Source organism: Grampus griseus, assembly GCF_964374135.1.
Source record: "Grampus griseus genome assembly, chromosome: X".
In the NCBI taxonomy this organism is placed as follows: Eukaryota; Metazoa; Chordata; class Mammalia; order Artiodactyla; family Delphinidae; genus Grampus; species Grampus griseus.
In genome coordinates this window covers 16,730,272-16,757,808 of record NC_138999.1, presented here as the reverse complement: position 1 = coordinate 16,757,808, position 27,537 = coordinate 16,730,272, and the positions used below count along the sequence as shown (strand labels likewise).

Here is a 27,537-nt window from a genome sequence, read left to right as displayed (position 1 = left end):
TCGATGATTCTCCAGGAGAGCTCAGAGCTATGATTTATTACAGCAAAAAGCTGCAGAGCAAAATCAGCGAAGGGAAAGGGTACATGGAACAAAGTCCAGGGAAGACCGGGCACAGGCTCCCGGCGTCCTCTCCCAGTGGAGTCACACAGGACACGTTCCCCCAGCAATGAATTAGCACATGTATGAAGTGTTGCCAACCACAGAAGCCCATTAGAGACACAGTGCCCAGAGTTTGTAGTGGGGGCTGGTCACGTGCGCACCCCCTGCCAGGTACGTACCCAAATTCCAAACTCAGAAGGAAAGCAGGTGTTCAGCGTAAGTCATGTTGTTTGTACAAACAGCTTAGGCACAGTGAGCCACTCTTACCAGTTAACGGTGGGAACTCTGCCCAAATCCAAGTTCCCCAATGCCGGGGCCAGCGTGGTAAGCAGGCCTTTCCAGGGAAAGCAGTTAGGCCTGCTGTGTTTTTTCTGTTATTCTCTGCACAGTTCACCCCCTTGGTCCTTGGCCACGGTGTCTTTACAGCAGAATTATTACCAATAGGAGCTCGTATAGCAGGCTGAGGCCAACCTACCGTGTGGATCTCACTTATGCCATGTAGGGGTGCTGGACTTAGACAGTTAAGACACAGACCAGTCACCATCAAGGTCTGTCTTAGAAAGCCAGCTGGCTTCCTCTGTAAGTTTCCATATGAACCTCTTCTACCTGGCCTGAGGCATCAATTCAGGCCCAGCCAGCGCTGGGCAGTAAGATGAAGCTGGCCCAAAGCCATCCAGGGCTGAGGCAGTGTCGTGATGGTACAAGTACAGTCCCCGAGAGCACACATGTCCCCTGGAAACAGAGTTTATGATGTTCGGGCACCCCACGCAGGACGTGCATTGGGCAGGCAGTCCAGGCTCACAGGGCCCCCAGCTCTCAGTCCTTGCTTTCAGAGGCACTGCCTGATGCAGTCCATTCTAAACAGTTCTGCAAGCGACACTGGCTTCATCTCCGGCCGAACGTGGACTGTGTGTGGAGGTGTTGAGCGGGGACTGCGCAGGAGCTGGCCTGCCCCTGCCGTCTCAGGTCACGCTGTCACCTGCAATCTGTGTGAATCTGAAGCGCTGGCAGCAGCTTGCAAAGGCAGTGTGGTTTTCCTTCAGCAAGAGGGGAGAGTTCCCAGAAACAGTTCTGGAAGAGAAAGATCGTGAATGCCCCTCCCCGGCCCTCCCCTGCACCACTCCAGTGGGGCTGGGTTTTCTTGTTTTTCTCCATTGTTATCAGCATGCCCCTTTCCATGATCACAACTTTACATTTTCTCAGTCTTCCTCTAACATGGACCTTTCATCTGGAAGGGTTGAATGCAAGAAGGACAAGAGCATTTTTATTTTAAAAGAATGTGTCCAACTTAAGCAGAATGACACATCATGCTCAGAAACTGGGACAAAATCCTGAACTTTCAAAAAATTTCAAACTAGGTTTGCATCACCCCCCGTCTCTTCCATCCTCTTCATTTATCCAGTGAGCAGCCTAGAAAAGATCAGTCCCTTTTCAGGGACAGGTGCATTGAACAAGTTGCCTTTCTGAGGTGTGCGTAGCAGGAAAAGGGCAAGGGAAGTAGAGTCAGGCTCTCGGTCCGTTGTTAACAAACCGTAGCCAATCTGGAAAGTCAGACACCAGACGTCTTGTCTCGTCAGCAGTGGTGCATCCCCCAGAGTGGGTCGAGCCTGCTCGTCGAGGTGGACGGAGGGGTCACACTCCCTTGAGTGCCCTTTCCCAGCTTGCAGCTCTGGCAGGAATTACAAGTTAGAAATGCAGTCAGGCTCCACATCAGAAGTCGAGAGCCCACCAGCAGTTCCGTGTCGGATGGTCCCATCAGAGAACGAGCCCTTTCCTGTGTGCATTTGTCTGTGACCCGGATGGTCCAGCCAGCATCTGTGATGTTTTCTCAGGTTAGGGCCCCACGGAGGGGTGTTCTGTATCTACAGTGGTTCCGGGTTGATTTTTAAAACTTCAAAAGTGTGTTTCTGTCTGGAGATTGCCTCTCTCTTTACAACTCCCTTTTCCCAGAGGCTCCATTATGCAAAAATCACCAGGTATGGAGGCTTGTTCTGGTTCCACTACTCAGAATTTAAATTCCAGCCAAACCACTGGTGGTAAAAAAACAAGGAGGTTGTGTCCCACTTCCACTTGGAGGAGAAAGTGAAAACTAAAGGCATCACCTGGGCTGCACTCTTCCCCTCACTTAAGCCAGCATGGCCAAAAGCAGCAGGAGGACGGAGCAAGCCGGCACTTGGAGTTCCACGGGTCATCTTCACATGGCTGCGGTTTCCTCTGGTGGGGGCTCCGTAGCCACCAGGCATCAGTGGGTCGTCATCCTCCACCCCTTTCTCCTTCCTTTTACCAAACATCAGGGAATCAGGGTCTTTCTCAGGATTCCTGCTTCTGACGCCAATTGTGTCAGGGGTCCCCAAGACCACCCCGGGTTCAGTGATTCGCTAGGAGGATTCAGAGGACTCAGCATGTGGTGGCGCTCGTAGCTGAGATGTTCCAGCGGAAGGCCGCACAGCACAATCAGCACGGGGAATTGGCGCACGGGCGAGTGCAGAGGACACCAGGTGCAGCTTTCCAAGAGTCCCCTCCCAGTGGAGTCACACAGGATGTGCCTGAGTCCCCCAGCAACGAGCTGCGACAACACGCGTGAAATGTTGCCAACCAGGGAGGCTCGTTAGAGACTCAGCGCCCAGCGCTGGTCACGTAGGCACCCCCTGCCAGGCACATACCACATTCCAGACTCAGAGCAAGAAAGCAAGATCAGTCATGTTGTTTGTATAGACAGCTTAGGCGCAGTGAGCTACTCATCAGTTAATGGTGAGAACCCTCCTGAAATCCAAGTTTCCAGATGCTTACAAGGGTCAACTTGTGAACATGCCCTTCCAAGGACAGCAGTCAGGTCCTCTATGTTAACTGTCTCCTGTACAAGGAAATTGATGTTTAGAGAGGTTAAGTCACCTACCCAAGGTGATCCAGCTATTAGGTGATGGTGCTAGGTCCATCTGGCTCTGAAGCCCAGATTTTGAACTCCTGAAATGAACTGGACTCTTGAGCATTGAGTATGGGGGTCTTTTAAGATATGGTCTATTCTGTGTACACTAGAAAAAGTGTGGTGGTATTTTGAGAATGTGGATTGCCCGTGTCACATTTTAACAGAAATGTGGTGTTCTTCCCAACCCTCTGTTCCCCCTACTTTTTCCGTCTATGCTCCCTGTGTCTCTGGGTTTTATACTGTAACTCTCTAGTATCCCATGCCTGTCCTCGTGTAGCTCCTGCTGGCCCCCTTAAATCTTCCTACAAGTCTTCTCCCACTCGAAATGCCGAGAAGAAGAAGACGACATCTACATCTGGCGTAGGAGATGCTGGGAAAGGAGCCCCTGCAGGAGCGGAGGCCTCTCCGGTAGGTTTATACCCACTTGCCCCTCAGGACTGGTTTATCTGACAGTGTGATTACTGCCTGCACTTGACCTGGGGTCTATTTCCATCTATCTCCAGGGACTGCTCAAGGGGCAGATTTGGTTTAAAACTGCACCCAACCTTTGAAAATCATTTAACTTTTTGCACCCTCCTAAATCTTAGTGCCTTGGAACAGATTCCTAAAGCCCTTGTCCTCGTTATAGCCTGTCCTCCAGAGGACGGGCGTCAGAAGGAATGTTCCGAGTGCCCTTTCTCTGCTTCTTTAAGGATGTCTGATTCTGGGCCAGTCTTGCCTCTACAGGCAACTAGAACTGAAGTTCTAGGTCAACCTTCATCCACAGCAGTGGGCTTTAAACATTTTTGTCGTCATGGTAACACTATCAGTAAGGCAGATGTTGAGCAGTTACCCCCGATTGTGTAGATTTGTTTAGAAGTTATACATGCCATACTACTTCCGTTAGTTACACTTGCTATGTAACAAATTACCCCAAACCTTAGCAGCTTAAAGCCAATGTTTATTACCTCACTGGTTCTTTGGGTCAGAAATTGAGGATGGCTTAGCTGGGTGCTTCTGGTTCAGGGTCTCTCATGAGGGTGTGGTCAGGATGGCAGCCAGGGCTGCAGTCGTCAGAAAGCTTGGCTGGGGCTCTTCCAGGACAGCTCACTCACGTGGCCGTTGGCAGGAGGCCCCGGTTCCTTACTGCATGGACCTCTCCAGACAGCTGCTTGAGTGTCCAGATAACATGGCAGCTGGCTTCCCCTAGAGCAAGAGATCAGAGAGAGAGAGACCAAACCCACGCTTGAGGAGAAGGGAACTGAGCTCCACCTGTTAAAGCAAGGAGCATCAAATGACATCCGGACTCATTTTAAACACCACATTACCATTGGGCATTTATTTTATAACACCATATTTATTTTTTTAATCCAGTGTGATCCCAAGGTTCTCACAGGAGAAGTGAATGTTTCAGACCCTAGGGTTTTACTGCTGGGTGGATTCCTGTGGAAGGGGCTAATGTATGTAGGCATGGGGGCTGCGTGAGGATTTGCTGCGGAAAATCACAATAGGGAGAGAAGGGGACCACCGTTGCAGACTGCCTGCCACGGGCCAGTCACAGAGGCCCATGTGAGGCAGGCCATGGGGAAGACATAGAGGGATGGAGGGGTTGCAGTCCCCGTTAAACTGCGTACACTGTTAGGGTCCCCAGCTCCCTGTCTTGCACCCACATATAGCTTTTTTTTGTTTGTTTTAATAGTGATTGTATATCTTGGTACTCGTTCCAGCTTCTGTATGTCCAGGACCATAATCTGGTTCCATTGTTAGCTTTTTGTAAGATAACAAGGAGAAGGCGGTCTTTATGTTTTAAGGCTGAGGGGTTTTTTGTTTTTTTTTTTTTTAACTGAATGACCTAAATATGATGACCCCCTGGTGCTTCTCTGCAAAGATTCCCATTGTGAGAAGCAGTATAGCTCCGTATGGTTCCTTCTGAAAGAAAGCTGTGCATTGCTTCTATCTGGGGTATTTTTAGAAATTGTAGAAGTAATGGCAGTCATGGGCCATGGACGTCCTATTCTGTGTCCCCTACAGACGGAGAAGATGAAGAGGGGGCCAAAAACAACAACTTCCGTTCCCAGCGTGGGCCTCATGTCCCCTCTGAGAAGATGCGATTTTCCAGCAGGCGTTTCTAAGAGGTCGTCTTCTCCTGTGACACCCAAGTAAGCATCTTTCCCCTTCTCCATAGTCGGATGGTTAAAGCAGTTTGGGGGGCTCTGTGCCGTGTGCCTCTAGCTCCCCCACGAGGTGTGGCCAGCCCGCCAAGGTGCGCTGTGTATCTTCTAGATAAACGTTGTGCTCTTGAGGGCTTTGCTGCCTGGTAAATACTGGACTCTGATTTACCAAGATGAACCCATTCGGCGTGTTTTCTTCAGGTCCGTTAGTCCCATTCTACTTTTCTGGCATTCCCCTTCTTTCTCCTTCAGCTGCATCTGGAGTGAAGTGACTGCACTGCGCTTGGGCTCTGGAGCCCCTGTGCTCCACACTTGCTCTCAGGCCCTCTCTCATTTTTTTTTTTTTTTCGGTATGCGGGCCTCTCACTGCTGTGGCCTCTCCTGTTGCGGAGCACAGGCTCCGGACGCGCAGGCTCAGAGGCCATGGCTCACGGGCCCAGCCGCTGCACGGCATGCGGGATCTTCCCGGACCGGGGCACGAACCCGCCTCGGCAGGCAGACTCTCAACCACTGCGCCACCAGGGAAGCCCCCCTCTCTCATTTTGTCTCTTTAACAGAGAGACAATAATAACTTCTCAGTCACCATCAGCTGTATGTTTTCCTAATGAAGCCAGTGAAAAACTGTGTAACTGGAAAACGAATTTACACTGTGTGACCACTGACTTAAGTCTTTAAAACATTTTACTGCTAGTAACTGACAAGAATGACTCAGTAAATAACTCATTCCAGCAGTAGAATGGAAACATGTTCAGTAGTACTGAGAGAGAAAGAGAAATATGATTTTAAATTGGAAAAAAGGAAACTCTTTATATAGAGAGAATCATATAAAACTTGTTTGGTGCATCAGTTTGGTTCAGAGAACATAGGATAATACACAGATTTAATGAACACTTGGGAATTTTTTTTCTTTTCTTTAACCTTTCTTTTTCTTTTGTTTAATTTTTGAATTTTATTTTATTTATTTTTTTATACAGCAGGTTCTTATTAGTCATCAATTTTATACACATCAGTGTATACATCTCAATCCCAAACTGCCAATTCATCTCCCCGCCCCCCCTTCCCCCTTGGTGTCCATATATTTGTTCTCTACATCTGTGTCTCTATTTTTGCCTTGCAAAGTGGTTCATCTGTACCATTTTCTAGGTTCCACATATGTGCATTAATATACGATATTTGTTTTTCTCTTTCTGACTTACTTCACTCTGTATGACAGTCTCTAGATCCATCCACGTCTCAACAAATGACCCAATTTCGTTCCTTTTTATGGCTGAGTAATATTCCATTGTATATATGTACCACAACTTCTTTATCCATTCGTCTGTCAATGGGCATTTAGGTTGCTTTCATTACCTGGCTATTGTAAATACTGCTGCAATGAACATTGGGGTGCATGTGTCTTTCTGAATTATGCCTTTCTCTGGGTATATGCCCAGTAGTGGGATTGCTGGATCATATGGTAATTCTATTTTTAGTTTCCTAAGGAACCTTCATATTGTTCTCCATAGTGGCTGTATCAATTTACATTCCCACCAACAGTGCAAGAGGGTTCCCTTTTCTCCACACCCTCTCCAGCATTTGCTGTTTGTAGATTTTCTGATGATGCCCATTCTAACTGGTGTGAGGTGATACCTCATTGTAGTTTTGATTTGCATTTCTGTAATAATTAGTGATGTTGAGCAGCCTTTCATGTGCTTCTTGGCCATATGTATGTCTTCTTTGGAGAAATGTCTATTTGGGTCTTCTGCCCATTTTTGGATTGGGTTGTTTGTTTTTTTAATATTGAGCTGTGTGAGCTGTTTATATATTTTGGAGATTAATCCTTTGTCCGTTGATTCATTTGCAAATATTTTCTCCCATTCTGAAGGTTGTCTTGTCATCTTGTTTATGGTTTCCTTGGCTGTGCAAAAAGCTTTGACGTTTCATTAGGTCCCATTTGTTTATTTTTGTTTTTATTTCCATTACTCTAGGAGGTGGATCAAAAAAGATCTTGCTGTGATTTATGTTAGAGTGTTCTTCTTATGTTTTCCTCTAAGAGTTTTATAGTGTCTGGTCTTACATTTAGGTCTCTAATCCATTTTGAGTTTTTTTTTGTATATGGTGTTAAGGAGTGTTCTAGTTTCATTCTTTTACATGTAGCTGTCCAGTTTTCCCAGCACCACTTATTGAAGAGACTGTCCTTTCTCCATTGTGTATCCTTGCCTCCTTTGTCATAGATTAGTTGAGCATAGGTGCGTGGGTTTATCTCTGGGCTTTCTGTCTTGTTCCATTGATCTCTGTTTCTGTTTTTGTGCCAGTACCATATTGTCTTGATTACTGTAGCTTTGTAATATAGTCTGAAGTCAGGGAGTCTGATTCCTCCAGCTCCGTTTTTTTCCCTCAAGACTGCTTTGGCTATTCGGGGTCTTTTGTGTCTCCGTATAAATTTTAAGATTTTTTGTTTTAGTTCCGTAAAAAATGCCACTGGTAATTTGATAGGGATTGCATTGAATCTGTAAATGGCTTTGGGTAGTATAGTCATTTTCACAATATTGATTCTTCCAATCCAAGAACATGGTATATCCCTCCATCTGTTGGTATCATCTTTAATTTCTTTCATCAGTGTCTTATAGTTTTCTGCCTACAGGTCTTTTGTCTCCCTAGGTAGGTTTTTTCCTAGGTATTTTATTCTTTTTGTTGCAATGGTAAATGGGAGCATTTCCTTAATTTCTCTTTCAGATTTTTCATCATTAGTGTATAGGAATGCAAGAGATTTCTGTGCATTAATTGTGTATTCTGCTACTTTACCAAATTCACTGATTAGCTCTAGTAGTTTTTTGGTGGCATCTTTAGGATTCTCTATATATAATATTATGTCATCTGCAAACAGTGACAGTTTTACTTCTTCTTTTCCAATTTGTATTCCTTTTATTTCGTTTTCTTCTCTGATTGCCGTGGCTAAGACTTCCAAAACTGTGTTGAATAACAGTGGTGAGAGTGGACGTCCTTGTCTTGTTCCTGATCTTAGAGGAAGTGCTTTCAGTTTTTCACCATTGAGAATTATGTTTGCTGTGGGTTTGGCGTATGTGGCCTTTATTATGTTGAAGTAGGTTCCCTCTATGCCCACTTTCTGGAGAGTTTTTATCATAAATGGTGTTGAATTTTGTCAAAAGCTTTTTCTGCATCTATTGAGATGATCATATGGTTTTTCTCCTTCAATTTGTTAATATGGTGTATCACATTGATTTGCGTATACTGAAGAATCCTTGCATCCCTGGGATAAATCCCACTTGATCATGGTGTATGATCCTTTTAATGTGTTGTTGGATCCTGTTTGCTAGTATTTTGTTGAGGATTTTAGCATCTATATTCATCAGTGATATTGGTGTGTAATTTTCTTTTTTTGTAGTATCTTTGTCTGGTTTTGGTATCAGGGTGATGGTGGCCTCATAGAATGAGTTTGGGAGTGTTCCTTCCTCTGAAACTTTTTGGAAGAGTTTGAGAAGGATGGGTGTTAGCTCTTCTCTAAATGTTTGATAGAATTCACCTGTGAAGCCATCTGGTCCTGGGCTTTTGTTTGTTGGAAGATTTTTTTTTTTTTTGTGGTACGCGGGCCTCTCACCGTCGTGGTCTCTCCCGTTGCGGAGCACAGGCTCCGGACGCGCAGGCCCAGCGGCCATGGCTCACGGGCCCAGCCGCTCAGCGGCATGTGGGATACTCCCAGACTGGGGCACGAACCCGTGTCCCCTGCATCGGCAGGCGGACTCCCAACCACTGCGCCACCAGGGAAGCCCTGTTGGAAGATTTTTAATCACAGTTTCAATTTCATTACTTGTGATTGGTCTGTTCACATTTTCCTTTTCTTCCTGGTTCAGTCTTGGAAGGTTATACCTTTCTAAGAATTTGTCCATTTCTTCCAGGTTGTCCATTTTATTGCATAGAGTTGCTTGTAGTAGTCTCTTAGGATGCTTTGTATTTCTGCAGTGTCTGCTGTAACTTCTCCGTTTTTGTTTCTAATTTTATTGATTTGAGCCCTCTCCGTCTTTTTCTTGATGAGTCAGGCTAATGGTTTATCAATTTTGTTTATCTTTTCAAAGAACCAGCTTTTAGTTTTATTGATTTTTGCTATTGTTTTGTTTGTTTCTATTTCATTTTTCTCTGCTCTGATCATTATGATTTCTTTCCTTCTGCTAACTTTGGGTTTTGTTTGTTCTTCTTTCTCTAGTTCCTTTAGGTGTAAGGTTAGATTGTTTATTTGAGATTTTTCTTGTTTCTTGAGGTAGGCTTGTATAGCTATAAACTTCCCTCTTAGAACTGCTTTTGCCGCATCCCATAGGTTTTGGATCGTCGTGTTTTCATTGACATTTGTCTCTAGGTAGTTTTTGATTTCCTGTTTGATTTCTTCAGTGATCTCTTGGTTATTTAGTAACGTATTGTTTAGCCTCCATGTGTTTGTGCTTTTTACGTTTTTTTCCCTGTAATTGATTTCTAATCTCATAGCATTGTGGTCAGAAAAGATGCTTGATATGATTTCAATTTTCTTAAATTTACTGAGGCTTGACTTGTGACCCAAGATGTGATCTATCCTGGAGAATATTCCGTGCGCACTTGAGAAGAAAATGTAATCTTCTGTTTTTGGATGGAATGTCCTATAAATAACAATGAAATTTATCTGGTCTATTGTGTCATTTAAAGCTTGTGTTTCCTTATTAATTTTCTGTCTGGATGATCTGTCTCTTGGTGTAAGTGAGGTGTTAAAAGTTCGCCACTATTAACTGTGTTCCTGTCGATTTCCTGTTTTATAGCTGTTAGCAGTTGCCTTATGTATTGAGGTGCTCCTATGTTGGTACATATATATTTATAATTGTTATATCTTCTTGGATTGATCCCTTCATCATTACGTAGTGTCCTTCTTTGTCTCTTGTAACATTCTTTATTTTAAAGTCTATTTTATGTGATATGAGTATTGCTACTCCAGCTTTCTTCTGATTTCCATTTGCATGGAATATCTTTTTCCATCCCCTCACTTTCAGTCTGTATGTGTCCCTAGGTCTGAAGTGGGTCTCTTGTAGACAGCATATATATGGGTCTTGTTTTTGTATCCATTCAGCAAGCCTGTGTCTTTTGGTTGGAGCATTTAATCCATTCACGTTTAAGGTAATTATCGATATGTATGTTCCTATGACCATTTTCTTAATTGTTTCAGGTTTGTTTTGTAGGTCCTTTTCTTCTCTTGTGTTTCCCACTTAGAGAAGTTCCTTTAGCATTTGTTGTAGAACTGGTTTGGTGGTGCTGAATTCTCTTAGGTTTTGCTTGTCTGTAAAGCTTTTGATTTCTCCATCGAATCTGAATGAGTTCCTTGCCAGGTAGAGTAATCTTGGTTGTAGGTTCTTCCCTTTCATCACTTTAAGTATATCATGCCACTCCCTTCTGGATTGTAGAGTTTCTGCTGAGAAATCAGCTGTTAACCTTATGGGAGTTCCCTTGTATGTTATTTGTCGTTTTTCCCTTGCTGCTTTCAATAATTTTTCTTTGTCTTTGATTTTTGTCAGTTTGATTACTATGTGTCTTGGCGTGTTTCTCCTTGGGTTTATCCTGTATGGGACTCTCTGCGCCTCCTGGACTTGGGTGGCTATTTCCTTTCCCATGTTAGGGAAGTTTCCGACTGTAATCTCTTCAGATATTTTCTTGGGTCCTTTCTCTCTCTCTTCTCCTTCTGGGACCCCTATAATGCGAATGTTGTTGCGTTAAATGTTGTCCCAGAGGTCTTCATTTCTTTTCATTCTTTTTTCTTTATTCTGTTCTGCAGCAGTGAATTCCACCATTCTGTCTTCCAGGTCACTTATCCGTTCTTCTGCCTCAGTTATTCTGCTATTGCTTCCTTCTAGTGTAGTTTTCATTTCAGTTATTGTATTGTTCATCTTTGTTTGTTTGTTCTTTAATTCTTTTAGGTCTTTGTTAAACATTTCTTGCATCTTCTCGATCTTTGCCTCCATTCTTTTTCCGAGGTCCTGGATCATCTTCACTATCATTATTCTGAATTCTTTTTCTGGAAGGTTGCCTATCTCCACTTCATTTAGTTGTTTTCCTGGGGTTTTATCTTGTTCCTTCATCTGGTACATAGCCCTCTGCCTTTTCATCTTGTCTGTCTTTCTGTGAATGTGGTTTTTGTTCCACAGGCTGCAGGATTGTAGTTCTTCTTGCTTCTGCTGTCTGCCCTCTAACACTTGGGAATTTTTAAAAAATGTTTCGAGATGAGAGAAGCACTTATATCTGATTTTTTGCTTCCTAACAGAGACTTTTTCGCTAATATGGTTTTGCTCAGAGATTGCTATGGTTTTTATAAACTACTACTACTGGTTATCGATGTATGTGCTTTCCATAAAGAAAATCTTTCTGTAGCGCATTACTGAATTAATAGCATCTTGGGTTTTTTTTTCCCTTAAGTCCATTGCATTCTTTCTGTGCCTGTATTGCCTGTCTTTGGTTATTGTATTGCTTTCTCGCAAACTCCAAATCCATTAGGTGAGCTGTGAGGTCTCTGTTTGTCTTTGTCTTATTTCTGAGCCTTCCATTTGCATGTCAGTACTCTCCTGTCAGTTTGGGACGTTGACATTAGCAGAGAGAAAAGCCTATTTGTCCTGTTTTTTTTCCAGATTCTACCCTCTTTCCTGGGTCTTGACTCATGGTCCTTGCATCATCATTGTAAATTTCATCTTTGTGAACCAAGAGGGTTGTTGCCCTCTATAGAGATGACAATTCAGTTTTTGGAAGCAAGCTTGCAGTGGGCTCTGTGCTATTTCTTTGAAGTTGAAAATCTTGAAGGTTGTGATTCCAGAACTATTTTATATTTTTAAGGACATATCATCCGAGTTTTAAAAAGCTCTCTCTGACCAAAGATACTCAAACACAATCCCAGACTTTTAAAAATGCAGTTCAATTTAGAGAAATATTTAAAATTTCTACTCTATCTAGAACAGTAATGGGCACCTAGTAGAAGTTTTATAAGTATTCATGGAATGAATGAATGCAAGTCACTGTGCTGGATGCTCCAGAGAATCCCCAAAGGAATGAAAATAGTCTCCACTTGGACGGGCCCCAGGAGAGGTGGGAGGGAGATGTGGACCCAGATGAGGACAGTTCCAGGCCTGCTCCAAAGGGAGAGCTGCCCACCTTGTACTGCTCATCCCTCAGGACTCAGCTCAGCTGTCCTCCTGTCCAGAGCTAGCCAAAGCTGAATTCGCCCCCTTCGCTGTGCTGACAGAACATAGCTGTGTCAGTCATTCGTTTATCCAGCACCCATAGAGCACCTACTCTGTGTCCAGTGCTCTTCTCAGCCTTCGTGGAGCTTGCCTGACAGTGAACAACAAATATAGTATCAGGTGGTGATAAGTGCTGTGAAGAAAAATGAGTCCGGGTCAGATGGCAGAGGATGGTGGAGGGGCGGAGCTAGATCGGGTGGTCAGAAAAGGCTTCTCTGAGGAGGTGACATTTGAGCAGAGCGCCCTGCATGAGGTGAGGGAGCAGGCCGAATTGATCTGTGCCTCATTGTACTTGATTATCTCCTGCTAGGCTGCCGCAAGGGCGGGGGGCTGACTCAGTTTATTGTTGCACAGTCTGCGCGCAGCATGAGTCTGTGGGACGCTAGCCAGGGGGGAAAGGCGGGCCTGGAGAGCAGAGTGGTCTGGGCAGGTCTGGGCAATGCTGGGGCCAAACCTACCTGAGGACTGAGGCCCTTTGCCTCCTCGTTCCTTCCGGGACATTCAACAGTTTATTCTCCCACTGATCAGTTTCTTAAACATTCTCTTTTCTGTGCTGTATATTTCACTTGGGGAATTTTTTAACGATGAGGGATGCTGGTTTCTGTACCGTGCTGCACGGTATTCCTGCCACTTTCAACGAAGAGAAGTTAATGGACTGGCTTTTATTTTTAGAGCCCCATACATGTTGTGTCTAACACAGGCAGGAAAAATAGCACATACTAACACAGCTGGACTGCCTGTGTACTGTCAAACTCCAGAATCCTTCTCTCTTTATGAGGTGCCCCGGGAATAGAAGTTGCTCAGGCACCTCTAAATCAGAATTACCAGGTTGACAGGTCTAAGGAATAGCAATCGTTTCTTGATTTTTAAAATGTTCAGAAAGAAATTTCGTTTCTCCCTGGGGTGAAAATTAGCGGCTGAACCACACTGGGTATGGGCCAGGTCTGAGAAATGTGAAAAGTCAAGTAGAGTGTAAGTATATTCTGAAAATCCAACCAAACTATACAGCAGTGAAAAAGAGTGGATTGTAGCCGCCCGCAACCAGTGGGTGGATCTCAGGAACGTAGCGTCGAGAAGGAAGTTGTAGAAGAGTGTCAGCATGTATACTGGGTTCCTAGATGTTGCAAAACCAGTGTGTTTTTAAGAATATAAATGTGGTAAAATGATTTTAAGAAAATGGAAAACATAAAATGCAGAGTGATGATGGCCTCTGAGTGGGAAGTTGGGGACAGGCTCAGGGAGGGGCACATGGGAGATCCTGGCATAGTATGTCTTTCCCTTGAGCTGGTTGGTGCATGTGTGAACATTTGTTTTATCATTCTTCATACCTTTCGTATTTTATAAAAATTCTTTTGTGTACTCAATATTAAAGAAAGATGAAAAAGAAACACTTGGTTTTTAAAATGGTGTCACACAAAATAAGCCCCAAGCAAAGTGGCATTTTCAACTTTCCCTTTGTGCAGACCAAGCTTGTGATCTTTAAAGCACACTGGAAGTGACGTGGCTTTGAATGGCCTGGGGCGGGGGGCTAGCCACTTTGAACTCCCATCCAGAAATCCAGCCGGGCCATGTGATGAATGGCTCTGACAGCGCATTGTTCCCCTCCCTTGTTCCCCTCCCGGATCTCAGATCAATTAAGTCACTGTAGGCGGCTGTGCATATTAATGGCTTTGCTCTTTTAAATGTTCAAGTTTATTTTCATTGTTGGTTGGCATTGTCCGGTACTTGTATGGGTTTTAAAAAACTAGCTTCAGCTAGACTCTCAAAGATGTGGATGGAGCATATCTTTCTTCTTGTAACCTAGAGAAAGGAAATCAAGTGTGGTCAAGTGCATTTACCCAGCCTGTCTCTGCCCTCTGTGTGTAGGTGCTGCCTGTACCCCTAGTTCTTCAATGTGAAATGTTCTCTCATGGTTTCAGGTTCTTAGAAATGTATTCTAAGTTAGTTTGATCGTTATGATGGGGAATGTGTCCATTATCCCTTGGTGCTGTAATAGACTGTCTAAAATTTACTAGCATAAAACAACGATTTGTTATTAATTCTCACAGCTCTGTGACTTGGGCTTACCGGAAGGGTCTCTCTTAGGGTCTTTTGTGTGGTGGTTCTGTGGCTTGACATGGGCTCACTGGGAAGTTCTCACGTCTGGGGCCTCCGTGCAATTACGGTTCAATGTCATCTGGTGCTACAGTTAAATTACAACCTAGGGCTCGACTAAGCTTAAGGTCCAAGACGGCCCATTAAGGATGATGGCCCATTAACCCCAGTTAAGGACTATGCCCCGAGTTGGCACAGCGTTCCTTCTCTGCTGTATTTTCTTGGTCAAAGCAGTGGGACCACCTCAGATTCAATGGGATGGAAAAAATAAACTCAAGAAGATCATGTGGGATGGGAGGAGATATTATTGTGGCCATCTGTGGAAAATATAATCTGCCAAAGATAATGACTTTCAGAGATAGCTTACCTGAGATCAATTTTGTGTCAGGAATCTAGGTTAATTTCATTTTATCATGCGTTAGAAACAAAACAGGTAGTCCGCATGAGGGAAAAAATGAAGGCAAAGTTGTATGGATGGCCCCAAATAAGCACCTCCCTCTCAGAATCACAGGCTCCTGGAGCCAGCCTGTTTCTCTGATGGTTGAGGACATTTAATCAATCCTTGCCGAGCACCATTCTCATAGGCTTCTCTGGTAGATGGGTGGCATGGTATTCCCTGCCCACAGATGAGCATCTACAGTGGATCAGGGCTCCCTGCAGTGACAATTTAACTATTGTTTGTGTTACCACCATCCTTCTCAAATAGGCTTTTACATTCTTACCTGAAAATTTTCTTGAAAAGGATAATTGAAAATGTTAAGTTATACCCCCTCCTCACAGCCATACTTAGCTGCTCACCCAGTCCTTGTCCTGTATTTGTCCGTCTTAGTAGAGGATAATTTGAGTTTAGACCGATTTTTAAGAACCTTTTTATCTTGAAATCATTTCAACCCTACAGAAGAGTTGCAAGACTAGAACTCGACTCATCCTGTTAGCATTTAGCCACACTTGCTTCATCATTCCCATCCCCTACTCACTCTCATATAGTCTCCATAGACACACACACACACACACACACACACACACACACACACACATTTTCCAAGAACCATTTGAGAATCAGTTGCAGACATCATGACCCTTTATACCTAAGAATGAAGACATTCTTTTGTATAACCACAGTACAAGTGTGAAAAATCAGAAAAGTTAACATTTGACATGATGTTGTTACTTAATTTACAGACTTAATTTACAGACTGTGTGCAACTTCTGCCTCTTGTCCCAGTGCGATCCTCTGGAACAGTTTTTTTCCTGGTCCGGAATCCAAGCCAGCGTCCCACATTGCAATTAGTTGTCTTGCCTCCTTAGTCTGCGTTAACTTGCAACAGTTCTTCAGCCTTTCTTTATGACCCTGACATTTTTAAAGAGCACAGACCGGTTTTCTGTTTTGTTTTTTTTTTTTGAGGACTGTCCTTCGTTTGAGTCAGTCTGCTGTTTCCTCATGATTAGACTCAGGTTATACATTTGGGGCAGGAATCCCATGGAAGGGATGTTGGTTCCTTCTCAGCACATCTTATCAGGAGGCCATGATGTCAAGTTGTTTCATTACTGGTGATGGTAACTTTGATCACTGGGTTAAGGTGGTATCCACAGGTCTCTGTGGTATAAAATTGCTCTTTTTCTCTCTGGAAAGTAAATAGTAAAATGGGACCATTGACAAATAGACTTCTCAGAATGTTGGCCAAGCTGTGCTGACGAGGCCACAGACCCCTCCCATCCTGTGGGTGGGCTGTGTTCACTGTGCCTGGAGTCAAGTGGCTTTGGAAAAAATAGAACTAGATTGCAAGATGTGGAGTGAAAAAAGTCCTTTGGGGATCTGCTTTGCAGTAAACTCACGTTCAGAAGCATGACAACCCTCTCCGGAGAGTTCCTCGTGCCGCTCTACTTACAGAGGTGTTTGTTCATATTTCCTACCAGTCATGGAACCTCAAAAGGTTATATAATCCTGCCTTGTGCGTCAGGAAGGCCTATCTCTACCACCCCAACAAAATTTGTGAATTCCCTTTGTTAGATGTCTAATCACTGGAAGTATTGAACTTTTAAAACTTGGAGTGGAAAACCTATAAAAAAGCAAGATGAAAAATCAAGTGACGTGGCTCTCTCATCTGTTTACACCTCTTGGGAAAGGTCATTTAAGCACTTAGGATTTGGGCTTTCTTATCTAAAATATGGTTAATAGTAATTTCCTACCTACCTCACTGGGTTATTGTGGTGACCAAATAGACCCTTATTAGATAGACGAGACGGTACTTAAAAACAAAACTCCATGAAAGCACAGTGAGTTCCCTGATTAATTTGTGTTTAATTTCTTTCATCAGCCAAGATATCTATTTCTAGGAAATTGGGGAAACAGTAGCTTTGCCAGACTTCATTTGGCTTGCAGTAAGTGGTGTGAGCAGGAGACCAGAGAGCCTCGGAGTCTGCCAGACAGACCAGCATTGCCCGGTTCACGCTTCCCACGCTCAGCAGCTCTTGCGGGCAAGGTGCTACATCCACGTAGGGAAGTAGTGAGGCAGGCTGAGCAGGAAACTCTATGGATCTGGAGAAAAAATAGGGAACTTCTAAGACTGTATTCTGTAGTTTGGTCATTCGCTGTTAAAAAAATCAATGATTTACCTACACTTCTCTAATTTGAAGGTCGTGTTTGTATTGTGCGTACGAGGAGTGTGTGTGTGTGCGTTCTCATTTATTTTGTTTATTGGGCAAGAGCTGGGATAGAGGAATGTAGATAGACTCCTTAGTATGTTGAGTTTTATCCCAAATAATTCACCCTTACTTATCAGGTAGCAATTATTTTTAGATGTGTGCTCGTGGATAATTGGCCCAGTATTATTTAGAACAGAACCTTACAGTCTGTGGTGTGAACAGAACCTACGCGTGACTGTTCTCTTAAAGCAAGTTGAAGCAAGGCTGAGCAGGGCTGAGTAGGTCTGAGGCTGTCAGAACCTCTCACACCCAGGGCAGACCAGCTTTTTCCCCGTGGGATTGTAGTCCTGCCCTGCATGTCCCTCTTACAGGCTCCGGGCACACTGACTGAGGGTGTGACTGTCATCGGGCTCATTCCCTTCCGTGAGTGAGCCATTTAGACCAGACCCTGGGTTCGTGTTGGCATCCAGGTGCTGGCATTCTGCTACTAAGGCAAGACTATAGAATGAAGTGGGCCTGCAGCCAGTGCAGGCCTCTTACCCACTCCCCATAGTCCAGCCCCGGGGACCCTCCTGGTGGGAGTGGGGTCTGCAGAAGAGGTCCTCGCATGTCTGCCCATGCGCAGCAGAGGCGCCTGCACCAGGACCCCGGGGGGAACCCACCTCTCAGGCACCACTGAGGGAAGCTCAGATGTGCGCTCGCTGCAGGCAGGTGCCCGAGAGAACTCAAATGGACTGGGCGGTGGGCGCCCAGCACCTCTGCTCTGTCTCACCAAGCAGAGAAGTCATGCCTCACTCCTTGGGGAGGAGGTTGAGGGCAAGGAAGAAGAGCAAATGGCTTTTTGCCAGTCCTTACAATAGCAGAAGTTCCTATTTAATGAGTCAAGATAGGAATGCTTACGGAAGGAGAAGGTGTTTCTGTCTGCGTCATCTACCGTGAAATAGCAGTCTTTCCTATTGCCTCTCTCTCCAAATCCCACATCCAGGAGTAATTGTTTGCCATTGCCTGTCCCTGCACAGGGGTTGGACCGGAGCTGCACAGAGCACATGCACTTGACATTCTAGGGAGTAAGTGACGTGTTTTGATCACCGCGGTGCATTAGACCAGGTCCTTTAAGACACTCTCCTGGTGGTTATAGCAGCAGTATGGCCCTAGACGACAGCATGGAAGGAGAGTGTTGCCAAGCAGAAGATCCCCTGCTGTACGGTAGTACAGGCTGTTTGAACCTAAATGCAGGTTTTTGCAGCTGATTGGAAAACGATGCTTAATGGAGCGCTGTCATCATGAGGTAGCAGGGCTTGTGGTTTCCCCCGTTTTATTTCTTCCTCCTGCTTTTGGTTCGTTCTTGTCTGTGAGGATAATTCGGATTTTTATTTTATATGTTTCACTAACACCCGATATCTAACATCTGTTGTGTGCTTACTCTGTGCCAGGTCTAAAATGAACATCTGGGGATCGTGGTGACCCCAAGCTCTGGCTTAGCCACCATTGCGACACAGGGAGTAGGGCCAAGTTGGAAGAAGTGGAGTCAGGGAGTCGTGGGCACAGACTGCAGTTCCGCGGCTTACTTAACCTCTCTAAGCCCGCTTCCTCCTCCATAAAGTGACCCTAATAATAGTACCTGTGTCATACCAGTTTTTGACAACTAAAAGAGACATACACGTATACACACATACATACACAACTACACTTAGCAGCACAGGGGCTGGTGTGCAGACAGCCCTCAGGAAGCGTGGACACAGTTTTGGAGGGTGCTAGAGGGAGTGTGAGCTCCAGATCACTGGGGGAGGGATCCAGGTGCGACCCTGGCTGTCTGAACACAGAAGGCTCTGATGATTCCCTCTCAAGCCAGGGCTCTCAGGAGACTCATAGGCGGGCCTCGGGGGGCGTGGGGATTAGGACACTACCCCTCAACCAGAGCAGCACCACTTTTACCTGCTTTATACAGATAGAAGGGGCGTGGGGGGGCGCTATATGTATGTCTCACCTCAGTGGTTCTCAGCTGGGGGTGATCTTGCCCCTGCAGGGACATTTGACAATGTTTGCAGACATTTTTGATTGTCATAACCTGGGGTGGGTTGCGGGGAGTGGAGATTGCTATTGGCATCTAGCGGGTTGAGGCCAGGGATGCTGCGAAACAGTGCACAGAATAGCTCCACAGCAAGGAATGATTCAGCACCAAATGTCATGGCAGGATTGAGAAACCCTGGTACATATGCATACGTATATTGAAGAAGCAAGAGGATTCTGTGCCTGGCTTTTATGTGGTTAGGGTCTAGGAACAAAAGTAGAAAACCAAGGTTATATAGAAATGCCTGCTTGTCAAGAGGTCCCTCGGGAATGGTGGGGCCTGAGTTGGCTGAGCCCCAGGGCAGAGGGAGAACGGTCTGCAAAGAGGAGGCACCGTCCACGTGGACGAGGTGTCACGGGGGGGTTCTGTGTGGCTCCAGGCCTAACAGAATGGTGGCACAAGGGAAGTCGGTGTGGCGAGTATGAAGTGATTCTTTCTGGGGTCACAGTGGTCCAGCTACGGAGCAGACTGCCAGAGAGGGGTGGACAGACCACCATGGAAGTGGGATCTGGACTGATTCCATATCAGTAAAATGGTTGATGCTGAAATAACTGAATTTTAAAAATTCAGATCACGTTCAAGTCGTATTCATGGGGTCATTGTGTGGCCCTCAGCCTGGCATTAACTGAGAAAACGTGTTCTCCTTGGCACCCGGAGCTGGGCTTTTACCATGAGAGCATCATTGGAAAACTGGTCTGCATCTTTTCCAGTCCACGTACCCCTTGAGGATTATTTTCCAGCTCAAGACCAAGTTTAATGTTGATCTGATTATATTTTTTCCTTACCACCAGGATCTGATTAGGAAACTCTTTAGGTCTCTGGTGAGAAATTGGCCTTTAATATTATGTTGAGTTGCCATTTTTATTGCTGTTTTTATAGATCAAAAATGGTTGAACATTAGCACTTTCATATGGTTCAGCCTGCTACAGGGTTGAGAGTGACAGTGTGTAATGCACGAACAGATTACTTTATGCTCTTCTAAAAGTACTCTGTACAAATGTCACACCCCTGTGCGAACTTTGGGTGCACTCGGCAACTAAAGCTAGGCTGTTATCTACGTCACCAGCAGCCAGTGGTCACCAGGAGCCAGGCCTAGGCCAGCACACCTGTAATGGACCTTCTTCCAACAGATGCAGAGGGAAATAAGCCGGACACAAAAGGGCAAATACTGTATGATTCCACTTCTATGAGGTATGCGGAATTGTCAAATTCCTGGAGACGGAAAGTGGAAAGGTGGTTGCCAGGGGCTGGGGAGAGGCGGGAGTATGGAGTTAGCGTTTAAAGAGTACAGAGTTCTGGAGATGGACGATGGGGATGGTTGTACCACAGTGTGAATGTACTTAATGCCACTGAACCGTACACTTCAAAGTGGTTAAGATGGTAAAGTTCATGTTGTTTGTATTTTGCCATAATAGAAAAAAATGGGAGCAGGGTCGTTCGTTGCCATATGCTGAAGCCAGATGCAACCCTGGTGCTCCTCTAAAAAGAGGAGGTAGGAAAATGCCTAACACTTTATTCTTATGTTGTCGTCAAACTTAAGTGAAATTCAGACATGACGTCATTGGCTGGGCTTCCTAAAACATTGTCCCTTCCACCAGGGACATGTTCTAGATACCATGTGTTCCTGTTAGGGTGATAATACTTCAGAGACTTCTTATTTATTTATTTATTTATTTTTGGCTGCGTTGGGTCTTCGTTGCTGCGCACAGGCTTTTTCTAGTTGCGGCGAGCGGGCGCTACTCTTCGTTGTGGTGCGCGGGCTTCTCGTTGCGGTGGCTTCTCTTGTTGCAGAGCACGGACTCTAGGTGCGTGGGCTTCAGTAGTTGTGGCATGCGGGCTTAGTTGCTCCGCAGCATGTGGGATCTTCCCGGACCAGGGCTTGAACCTGTGTCCCCTGCATTGGCAGGTGGATTCTTATCCACTGCACCACCAGGGAAGTCCTACTTCAGGGACTTCTGAGTGTGTGCTCCGCCTCACATTTGTTTGCCTTGAAGGATGAAATTGTTCAACTTTTTGGAACCAGGTGTCTTTGGAACAGAGGCTTCTGTGGTCAGGCCCGGTAATCATCTTCTGGCGTGGTTTTGGTTTTCCAGGGCAACTTCAAAAGCATATCCGCAGTCTCCAAAGAACGTGAAGCCGCCATACCCAGGGTCTCCGGTGAAGTACCGCCTCCCTGCCTTTTCCGGCCAGGAAACACCCAAGAAGAAAGCAGAGAAAGAGAAGAGCAACAAGGAAAGGGAGGGCTCCCTGGCTCAGCAGGCAGCCGGCCCACCTGGGGAGGAGGCCCCAGAGAAGCACGTGGCAGACAGGCACGCCACCGAGAAGCATGAGGCCGCAGCAGGGAAGGCCGAGGGCGGTGGAGGTAGGCCCTCCTCGCCCAGCCGGTTCTCCCTCTGACTCCATGCACGCGGGAGTCTCGGGTATGGGGGAGAGACGGGGATTTTTCCCGGAGACAACTCCATGCCCTCGTGCCACTTTCTCAGGCTTGCATGTTGCCCCGAGTCCTTCCCCTCGCTCTCCTGAGGGTCTCCTGGCAGAGGAGGCTGAGGGGCTGACGCTGCTCCTAGCTGTGGAAGCCCACGGGGGTGGTCAGCTGCATCCAGCCAGCATCTGCCTTTCCCACAGAGAGGGTCTTCCTTTAGTCCTTGAAGCTTCCGTGACAGCTGCGGTGAGTTCATCCAGATAGGCGCAGCGGTGGTGGCTGCCTTGGGACTTGCTGGTGACCCTGTCTCTCCTTGTCGCCTCTCCACTGCCCTCCATGGTGGAATGCATCCAGGGTCACAGCCAGCCTGTTGCAGCCTCTCTGCTTGGTGGCTGATGGTGCTGGTCCTGGCAGCATTTCCCATCACCCACTGGGTTGGATTTTTCAATCCCAAGTGGTAGCTGCCGTGTGAGTGCAGTCACTGTTTCATTTCCCTTGATCTTTTCCTCCAATGCAGCCTCGTGGAAGCCCACAGCGGGCACCACTGATGCAGGAGAGGCCACAAAGATGCTGGCCGAAAAGAGACGACAGGCCCGGCTGCAGAAGGAACAGGAGCAGCAAGAACGTCTGGAGAAGGAAGAGCAAGACAGGTATGGGGGTGCTCAGGCCTTCTGAGACCGCGGAAACTCCCAGCTCCTGGATATCGGTGTTACCGACAGCCCCTGTTCTCGGCATACACTCTAGGACCAGCCAGGCCTCGTAGAGCTATCAAAGGAGTTTGAGTTTTGTTTATAGAGTGAGGTTCTCCCTGAAAAGACAGGCGGTTCCAGATGTAGACATCTTGATTCTGCTTCCTGAATCGTGTTTTTTTTCCCCCAAATTATTCTAACTTTCACCCCCAGGTACGAGAAAGGAGGGTTGAGCAGAGGCTCCTAGCTGGGGCCGAAGCCGACCTCATAGGCCATGAGACACGAGGTACGGGGACTCCCATCCTGGAGCACGAAAGAAGATGTCATGGCAGTGGTCCCTAAACTTTGGAGGGTGTCAGAGTCAGTCAGGGGTTGCGGTGAAAATACACAGGCCCAGGCCGTGTCCCGCTTCAGTAGCTCACCAGACTTTGAGAACCACTGCATTGACCCCTGGGGCACTTGGTCAAAATACAGACGGTTCTGCCTATTCTGGTCTTAGTATTCAGAGAGAAATGCATGTTGAAGGGCAAGGTAGAGTTTATCATTAAATTGATAAAGGAAGCTCTTAGGATAATCACAGAGTACAGTCCAGTACTGTTGAGAGGATTTAACGTGACAGGGAGCCAGCCACGTTGCCGTGTTTCACTCAGCTATGGTGCTGAGTTTAATCAGTAATAGAATATTCTTCATCCTTAAGTGACCTTGGCAAGTCTGTTGTGGTCTGTCATTACACTTCTGCTGATTTCTTTCTTTGAAGGAGGAGGGGGGAGGTCTGGCTGGTTCCTTCTTCGAACTCTGGACTTCTCTGATGATTTTCCCACCTCCACCCTTTTGGTTAACAGCAGCAGGTCTTTTTACTGAGTGGTGTGCTTGGGCTGGGTTAGGTGGGCCGCAGGATGTGTGAAGGGAGGTCCCAGGAGAGGAGGATGAGTCGCAGGACCTCAGTGACAGGGCTTGGGATGTGCGGGCCCTGAGCAGGTGAGTCGCGTGCCTGTAGCTTGTGCTAAGGAAGGTGCAGCTCTCTGCCTTCCAGCCAGCACCCTCTCCTGTTTCCTTCACAGCGCAGCTCCTCAAAGAATTGACTGTGCTGCCTGTCTCTATTTCCTCTACTCACACTCAGTCTGCAGACCTCACACTCACCATTCCTCCTAATTGCTGGACTCCTAATCCATTTCTTGGTTGGCTTTGACCGTGTCGCGCTTGCCCTTGCTTCTCTTGCCTCTCCTTCTCAGTCTCCTCTGTCTCCCGCTCAGCCCCTCACGCATCACCTGGGCTCCCAGCCCTCAGTCCTTGGCCAGCTTCACCTGACAAGCCCTTCCCGAGCAGCGCTGCGCCCTCCTGCCTGGCCCGCGCCCCCAATGCGCTGCCAGCTTCCTCTGGCTTCAAAAGTTTGGGGCTTGCATTTCACACAGCGTCCTCATGCTCAGCATTTGGGGTGCTAACCCAACTCTGCTCTCATCTCCCTTTCTACCCTCATCTTTTCTTTGCCTTGTTTCACCATCTATTTCTGAAGCCAATTTCATCTTGCTCTGTAAACCTTCAATACTTTCTGGTACAAGGGAGGCATTAAATCACACATGGGTACTGATGCCTCCTGAGCCTGTGCTGTCCAGTACCACCGCCTCTAGTCCCAGGTGGCCACCGAAATGGAAATACACTAAGATCAAGTCCAATTCAGTTCCCCAGCCGTATGGCCACATTTCAAGTGCTCAGTAGCTACGTGGCTAGTGGCTACCATATCGGACTACACAAATCTCTAGAACGTTTCCCTCATCACAGAAAGGTCTGTTGGCTAGCACTGGTCTAGAACCTGCAGGCAGTATTACCAACTGCTTTATGCTTTCCTTTTAAGTGTGTCCCACACACATCTCAAATTGAGCATTTCCAAAGCAGACCTTACTGTCTTTCTCGCAGACTTGCTTTTCCTTTCACAAGCTCAGTCCTCCATGTCTCCAGGCAACCAGATCAGATGTGTCCGAGCCAGCTCTCAACTTCCCCTCTCCTTCCTCGTCAGTGTCCCGTCCCCTGTCAGGTCTGTCTCGGCCGCCTCTAGCATCTCTCTCGTCTCCCTTCCCCTCCAGCCCCTTCTCCCCTCCTGAGCTCTGGCCCCTGTGGTCTCTGACCTGGACTGTGTCTGTGGCATCCGCACTGAGCTCCCCGCTCTAGGTCTCACGGAGCTCATCCACTGTCCACGCTGTGTCCCCAGTGCCTGTTCTCAAATAAGTGTCATTGTCCTGCTCCTGTCCTTTAACAAGCCGGTGACTCCCCTGCCCACAGGAGGCCTGCCACGGCCTGAGCACCCCTGTGTCCTGCAGGTCCACACCTCCTCATCTGCTTTCACGCTGCCTCCCGTGGCCTTGAGCTCCTTGTCAGCAGACACATTTTCCATTGTCCGACTCGGGTCAAGCACTGCTCCCTGTCTGCAAGCCTTTCCAGCCCTGCCCCTGGGAGAGAACAGACCTCTCCCCCTCTTCGCCCGCCCAGCCCGGCTGGTCAGCTGATCACGGAGCCTCCTCATTTGTTCACAGGCCTACTTCCCCCAACTGAGCACCTTGGCCGGGGTACAGTCTTTGGATCACTGGTGCTGGCGCTCAGTGAACATACAGGAAAGGTAGAGAAGTAGGAAGAGGCCCAAATGAGAAGCCATTGCAATCGTGGGTTAAGAGAAGGCAGCGCAGTGTGGTGGAGCTCGAGCTGGAGGAGTGAAGGCGGGTTCAACAGAAATGGGCCCATTCAAAGTCGACGCCAAGGTTTGATTCTAAGCATAGGAGAATGGTACACCCAATGACAGATAAAGGAAGGACAGAAGGAATTGATTTTTAGAGGGTAAAAACAAGCCATTTGATTGTAGATAAACTAAGTTTAAGGTGCCTGCAAGATATCCAGGTGATTAGAAATGGAATTGAAGCCTGGGGCCTAGGTAAAAATGAGAGCAATACCCTTGACCCAAAATCAGTTTTCCTCTCTCTTGCCAGAATATGAAGCTTTGCTAGCACCACGTGGGAGGTGAGAAAGTACAGTACCACACAACCAGGGCCTGGAACACAGCGGACACCTCTTGGGATAAGATCATCCTCGCTCCTGTTTTGTGCTTAAGAGTCAGTGGTTGAAGCCACACAAATGTAGTTGCCAGATGAGAGAATATAGAGAAAATAAAGATACTTGAGCCAAACCGTGGAAAGCCAATCACTGTGACAAACTGGTGAGGAAAACGCCATCCGAGTCAGGGATGAGACTGCTCAGAGCAGAAGGGCTGACAAGGTGCCCAGACAGCTGGGCCCGGAAGAAGAGCAAACGCTGGTCCAGTCCCCGCTAGCAGTGACCCTGGGGCTCTCCTGGAAGCATGCAGAACAGGGCACAGTGCCTGGGCTCGTGGATGGCCCAAGATAGAAATCAGGATTCTTGGAGCAAGAAACCCTAGACCCTGGGTCCGCCCCAGGGAAGGCACTGGCAGAAACTAGAAGCAAAGAGATCTTACTGGGATTCCAAAATGAGTCATGTTAAGAAGTTAAGATAGCTGCTGTGGGCCCAAGTGGAAAGATAGTTGAGTTAGGCACCCTCCATCAGCAGGGTCACATAGCCAGGCTGCAGCTCAGTGTCTGTGCGAGAGTTGGCCTGGGCCCGGCCCTTCCGGCAGAGGTCCTGGTGCCGCTCAGCCCTGGCAGCTCGTCGGTTGAGCCTCTGGGTGGTGGACTGTCGGGGTAAGAGCTGGGCAGGCAGGGCCCGTCTGGCGCGGGGGGTGGCGGCCGAGTCAGGAAGGGAGAGCCAGGCCCTCACAGGAGGGAAGTCGAATGCCGCTTGCACCTGCGAGACGTGTCGAGGCTGAGGAAAGGCCGTTGGTCTTGGGGTTTAGGACACGAATGGAGGTTTGGGGGGAAATCATGGAGAGGGGTGGAGACAGAAGCAGCTTGACAGAGGTGAGATGGCAGAGGCCCTGAGCATCAGCAGAATACAGGGGAGAGGGGACAGAGGAGAGTTGTTTGGGATCCCTGAGGCCTGAGTGTTTTGCAGGCCGTGGGAAGGTCCGTGTAGAAGGACAAAGCGATGGAAGGAAGAGAGGGGGACGGTGGAAGGAACTCGGGTGCGGGTCTGTGTGTGGAATTAATAGTGTGGTTGGTGGCATTTATAATCCTTTGCATCTAAGCAGAAAAAAGGGGGCATCTTCTGAGCAGGAATGCTGTAGAGGAGTGAAGTTTAGGAAGCCCAGATCAGGTGGCCCCGGTCTTCTCTGGAAAGTGGTTGATGATGCCATCGACTAAAGAGGATGTGGAAGACGGTGGAAAAGTGGAGGTTTGGACTGTTCCCCTGGGGGTCTGGGAGGTGAGGATGGATGGCTGGCGTGGCGGCTGAGGTCCAGGGAAAGATGACCAGTCAGCCTTGTCTGGGCCTTACTTCAACCACTGTTGACAACCCAGGAGGGCCCAGAGTGGCCCCCATGCCATCCCACAGATGCTCAGTGGCTGGGCAGCCTGGGCACCCTGAGAGAAGAGGGAGCGGATGCAGGGACGGCACAGAGCTGCCCGGGGCCGGTCAGGAGAGAAGGCGGCGAGGGACGGGTGAGGGCAGATCAAAGAAGGGGAAGGTTAGAACATTGAAGGTTAAGCTTTTTTAAATGAAAACTTTTAAGCACGTAAGGAAGGGAGAAAGTGAAACCCACATACTCATCCGGAGATTGAATGAGTCGAGACTGAACATGTGTCAGGGACATGGTGCGAATGTGAGAGGGTGGGACGAGAGGGGGCCGGCGTCTGGAGCTTGAGAGATGGGGGTCGTTACACAGAAGACCCTCACCGGTGGCCGGGAACGGGGATGAGGGATGTATCCACTGAATGATGACTACAGTGCACAGTTTTCTGGTACTTTCTATCTGGTGAGGAAGGGGGGTAGGTTTGGGGTGGGTGGCAGGAGCAAGGACGGGCGGGGGTGACAGAAGTACACGTGGGTCTGGTGAGCTCCGGAGGGAGCCGGTAATGACGGTAAGGGCAGTGGGGTCGGGCTGCCTGCAGCAGAGGGGCGCTGGGGAAATGACACTGCCATGTCCTCTCTGGTTCGTTAAGCAGGGAGAGAAAGAGTGTTTATTCTTGGAGAGGATTTTGAGAGACTTGGTTTCACACAGGGAAAGCCAGTTTTTAGGTACTTTGGGGGAAGCAGAGTGTGGTTAAATGGAGGGAATTTTGTCTGTAGGGGCTTATGGGCCTGTGG

General features: G+C 47.3%; 1 protein-coding gene across 12 annotated transcripts in view; it reads left to right on the top strand.

The window, feature by feature from the left end:
- MAP7D2 (MAP7 domain containing 2) overlaps positions 1–27,537 on the top strand; it is a gene marked incomplete at both ends in the record, with an annotated part of 52,476 nt that overhangs the window by 15,552 nt on the left and 9,387 nt on the right. For 8 of the 12 annotated variants that reach the window (XM_082681429.1, XM_082681439.1, XM_082681437.1 and 5 more), the window contains 4 exons: positions 3,303–3,433; positions 5,036–5,163; positions 21,318–21,580; positions 22,164–22,296. In XM_082681429.1, the coding sequence (XP_082537555.1) occupies positions 3,303–3,433; positions 5,036–5,163; positions 21,318–21,580; positions 22,164–22,296 (655 nt within the window). Of the gene's footprint in view, positions 1–3,278; positions 3,434–5,035; positions 5,164–21,317; positions 21,587–22,163; positions 22,297–27,537 lie in introns of all 12 variants that reach the window. The other 4 variants (XM_082681431.1, XM_082681433.1, XM_082681430.1 and 1 more) reach the window with 2 other exon arrangements.